The sequence below is a fragment of the Phoenix dactylifera genome, chromosome 13 (assembly GCF_009389715.1).
Source record: "Phoenix dactylifera cultivar Barhee BC4 chromosome 13, palm_55x_up_171113_PBpolish2nd_filt_p, whole genome shotgun sequence".
Classification (NCBI taxonomy): Eukaryota; Viridiplantae; Streptophyta; class Magnoliopsida; order Arecales; family Arecaceae; genus Phoenix; species Phoenix dactylifera.
Genome location: NC_052404.1, coordinates 7,070,119 through 7,074,391, shown reverse-complemented (window position 1 = coordinate 7,074,391; position 4,273 = coordinate 7,070,119). Strand labels below are relative to the sequence as shown.

At 42.1% G+C, this 4,273-nt stretch overlaps 1 protein-coding gene across 1 annotated transcript; it reads right to left on the bottom strand.

Annotated features, from left to right (window-relative positions):
• Nucleotides 1–596: 596 nt before the first annotated feature.
• Nucleotides 597–4,273, bottom strand: LOC103724030. Its single transcript, XM_008815155.4, has 2 exons — nucleotides 3,587–4,273; nucleotides 597–1,340 (listed from the first exon to the last, which is right to left on the bottom strand). The coding sequence occupies exons 1-2, from the start codon at nucleotides 4,038–4,040 to the stop codon at nucleotides 790–792; spliced, it is 1,005 nt and encodes a 334-aa protein (XP_008813377.1). The 5' UTR covers nucleotides 4,041–4,273; the 3' UTR covers nucleotides 597–789.

Sequence of the window (4,273 nt, the reverse complement as noted above, 5' to 3'; positions counted from 1 at the left end):
TACCTAATTGATAAGGGTTGTTGTCTTGGCCCTTTCAGTTTTGTGGTAGGCTAAGAACTTAAATTCAATTTAAAGTATTGACTACTTTAGTTTATTTTGGTAACTTTATAATGTTTAAATAAAACTTCATTGTCATGTTACTCTTTTATATCGAGATATTATGGAGGATGGATCGGTGGGAGCATCAATTTGATCTTTAAATTACCTAATTGATAAGGGTTGTTGTCTTGGCCCTTTCAGTTTTGTGGTAGGCTAAGAACTTAAATTCAATTTAAAGTATTGACTACTTTAGTTTATTTTGGTAACTTTATAATGTTTAAAATAAAACTTCATTTTTTTTTAGAAAAAGAAATCAATTTGTTAAGGAGTTTGTATAACACTCTTTCTTTAAAATCAAAATCTTAAGTTCAGCCCTCATTAAGCATGAGAAAATAAGTTTTCTGCATATATAATATGCTTCTCTATTCTTTTGAGGGTAGGTGTATGTAGTATAATCTTGCAGTAGCAAAACTCATAAAAGTCCCGTTAAAATATGAGACCTGAGGGGCTTTGAGAATCAGTCACCACACCTTAGGTGCATCCTGCAATTGAAGAGATGAAGAACAGAATGCCTTTTTATAGGTTCAACAAAAAAAGTTTCTCATTCCCTTTCTTTTTTATAATTGAAACAGTAAAGCGATATTACAACCATTATAACAACAGGATTTGAGAACATGATCTTCCCTTTCATGGAGTGGTGAACCTGTCCACCAAATCATAGTGTTAATCATGCACCAGAAAACACCACCCTCATTTAGTGCTCGTAAAAACTGCCTCTGCGATGACATGCGTCGTCTTTGCGAGCCCTCCTCCAAGGAGATGGTTCAGATATACCTTTCCATCCTTCACTGTTGCTGATGAGGCAATCCGATGCAGAGGACCAACATACTTCTCAATGACTTTGGCTGTTTTCCAATCATCAGAGCTCTCAACCAGTTTAGTAGACAGGGAGCCAGCTATGACCAGTTTAGTTGGTGAGAGAAAATCCATACCATCACCCATGAGCAGCGAGCCTGCAACTTTAACAACACTCACCTCCTCCTTCACCGGATCCATCTTGAAAAGATAGCCACTGGCAGTGTGAATAACTAACAGATATCCATTGGGATGGTACACAATCCCATTGAGTCCGACAAAGTTGTAGTACCATTCCTTCCTTTGAATAAATACTTCACTTCTTATAACCGAAAGCAATTCACCATTCAAGCCCACCTTCCATATCTTATTTGCTTTGGCATCAGTAACATAAGCATTCCCTTCCTCATCCACAGCTACATCATCTGCAAATGAGTCTTCATCACCTACACCATGTGGTCCAAAAAGAATATGAGATGATAGAACATCAAATGACTCTATATAGAGAACATGGATATTTAGATGCTTGAACAGAAAGTCTTCAATCGGCAGAAGACTTGTATTCCTGTGACCAACATAGGATGCCAAGACTGATCAAAAGTATTTGATTGCCCTTAAAATAACAAAGGTCATCGAGTCCTATAGGACTACCAGAGCATTAACATATAATTTAATGGCTATTTTAGTCCTTGTTGGAGATAGAACTGCAGATACCATAGAGTCACATAAAATACTATAATTCACCTGTTTCTAGTAATGAAAAGAGTAATGGATGTAGGATTACAAGATGTCTTCTAATACAGGAGCTATGCTGAAACAACAGTTGTGTAGGTCCAACCATGTTTCACCTTTCCTTATCTCATACATTAGGACTTCATACTGTATGATGCTAATACAGAACTAACAAATCAACTATGAAGATCAAAGTCTGGATGTTAAAGGGACAATGAGCGAAAATCTCTTCTTCTTTTTTTCCGGTTTTGGGGATGATATAATGCTCCTTAGAACAACTAAAGCTGCATTGATTAATGCAATTGCTATTGAAAATGTGATGTCTAATATAGCCAGAGTCTTCGAGGTACACCTGTTATAGCCCTGTACATCAAGAAGCTATGCAGCACTAGGCATTTGCAGCATAAGTTAGAAAACTAAACTATAGTTCAACCGGAAGTGGCCACTGGGGTGTAAGTAGAGCTGGGAGTCTGCACAAGCCATGTAAGCGGTGTACTTCATGGTCTCCAAAAAGCATCAACTGGTGTAACACACAAATAAGTCTCTCACTTACATGACGTGAATCCAGTGAGGAAAAATAAAAAAAGTTGCATAGTAAGTTCTCAAAATTTCAGCATGGCCATGATTAGACTTTCATCACTATGGTTGACAATATTCGACCATGATTAAGCGTAGCTGCATATAATTAACCACATTTTGATCATATCAGACCATGTTCAGCCGAAGTTAACAATGTCAGCAGCATCACATCCATAGAGTGATGACCGCCTTTGATAAACTCGCTCCAACACTTACTCATTTGGACATGCAACCAACCACAGACCAACTAATATTCCAAGATTCCTAAATCTTGCCATTTCATCCTTTAAGGGACACCAGAGTCAAGTATGGTAAAGTAGAAAACTTGGAACTGAGGGTGAAAAGGACCCCCACAGCAGCTGATCTAATCCAACTGATTTTCAGCACCTGCCAACGTAACTAAAGTAGTGCAGCCCACCTACCCAACTTTTACACCATAACTTACCATTGGAGAGACGGTGGCCCACTCACCAACTTCTACTCCATTAATTACATCACAACAAACAATAAAAACACAAATTCAAACTACTATTCAATATAGCTTCCTTTTCCCAAAAACATATCGACATCCCTCTTAAAGAAGCATCATATACAAGGGCCGCCACCCCCATTGTGCTAGGAACTGACCTAATTGCCGACAATATTTCTTTTTTTTTCACAGAATAGCTATTCGGCACCACTGCACTCGTCAGCCCTAAGCTTCTTACCATTGCAGCAAGCAATATATATAAGCAATAATATAAGCAATATATATATATATATATATATATATATATATAAGTTTGATATAAATAGGTTAGAATGATAAAAATGTCGCCCATCTAAACCTATTTATTACATGAATTATGTTCAAGTTCAGAGGCCTGAGTGATTTAACCTGTTTTAAGAAAAATTGGACTGGCTCAATATTATGACAACTTGACCCACATTTTTAACTCATCTAAATCATTCAAAAATTAAAAGTTACGACCAGTTTAAAACATTTTTAAACCTATTATGACAGCCCAGACCGATCTGTACCGTTTGGAACTTGGAAGTGTCCACTTGATGGGACCCAAGCATGCGTATTTCCTGTTTCTCAGTCTCAACCAACTTGGACGTATTTAGATGCTACTAAATGAAGAGCACACGAAGTAAATGTTAAACAAGTCACGACGAAGTAACCCCTGCATGACCTACTTAGAAGATAAAAACCCAAGACTCACGGGCGTACGGAATCGCAGCCGTTCCAATCCCGAAGACACATCAACCACCGTCGATTAAACTTACCGAGGAAAAATCGCGACCCAATTTCTAGATTTAACGTCAATACGGAAATCACTATCGTCCGATCAAGAACGAACGCCAGATAATAAGGAGAAAGGACAAGAGGTCCACTGACCGGGTCCGCTGAGCCGGGCGAGGAAGAGTCGGTCCCACGAGTCCAGGTCGTAGGCGGCGACGGCTGAGAACCGGAACCGCCGCGCGTCGGCGTAGACCACAAGGAGCCGCCGCCTCGCCCTATCCACCGCGATCCCCAGCGACGCGTTCCCGGCCACGTCGCCGTCGGCGACCACCGTCCGCTCCTCCAAGGGGCCTGCTTCCGCAGCCTCGGGAACGGGGATCTCGGCGACGACGCCGTCGAAGAGGGTGGAGACGAGGAAGCGGCGGCCGAGCGCATCCCACTTGGCGCACTCGCGGAGCCATCCACGGCTGTGATACCTGATGGAGGGGGAGCGCTCCAGGGAGGCGATGAGGGCGAGGGGAACGGCGGAGATGAGGATGAGGAGAATGGCCGCCGTCGGCGAGCAGACGGCGAAGCGGCAGCACCTGCGGCAGCGACCAGGGTTTGCCATGGGATGGCGAGGAGGGAGGATGGATGAAGGAAGAAGGTTTAAGCCCTAGCCAAAAAAAAAAATGGAAGAAGGTTTAAGAGCAGCGGGGTTGGGAGAGGAGTGAATTGTTTGGCAGCGGTTGGCGGGGATTGGGTGTGAAATCGTTGAGATTCGAAGGCTCGCCGGCCTGGAAAACTGCGATTTATTTTTTTGGTGCGACCTGATGGCACGACGGATGGGGTCCTACCCGTTCC

Excerpts from the sequence above, each read along its gene's own strand:
- LOC103724030 (XM_008815155.4), bottom strand. The coding sequence starts at position 4,040 with ATGGCAAACCCTGGTCGCTGCCGCAGGTGCTGCCGCTTCGCCGTCTGC. Across the intron at positions 1,341-3,586 it reads CGCCCGGCTCAGCGGACCCG|GTGATGAAGACTCATTTGCA; the intron begins GTCAGTGGACCT and ends CACATGGTGTAG.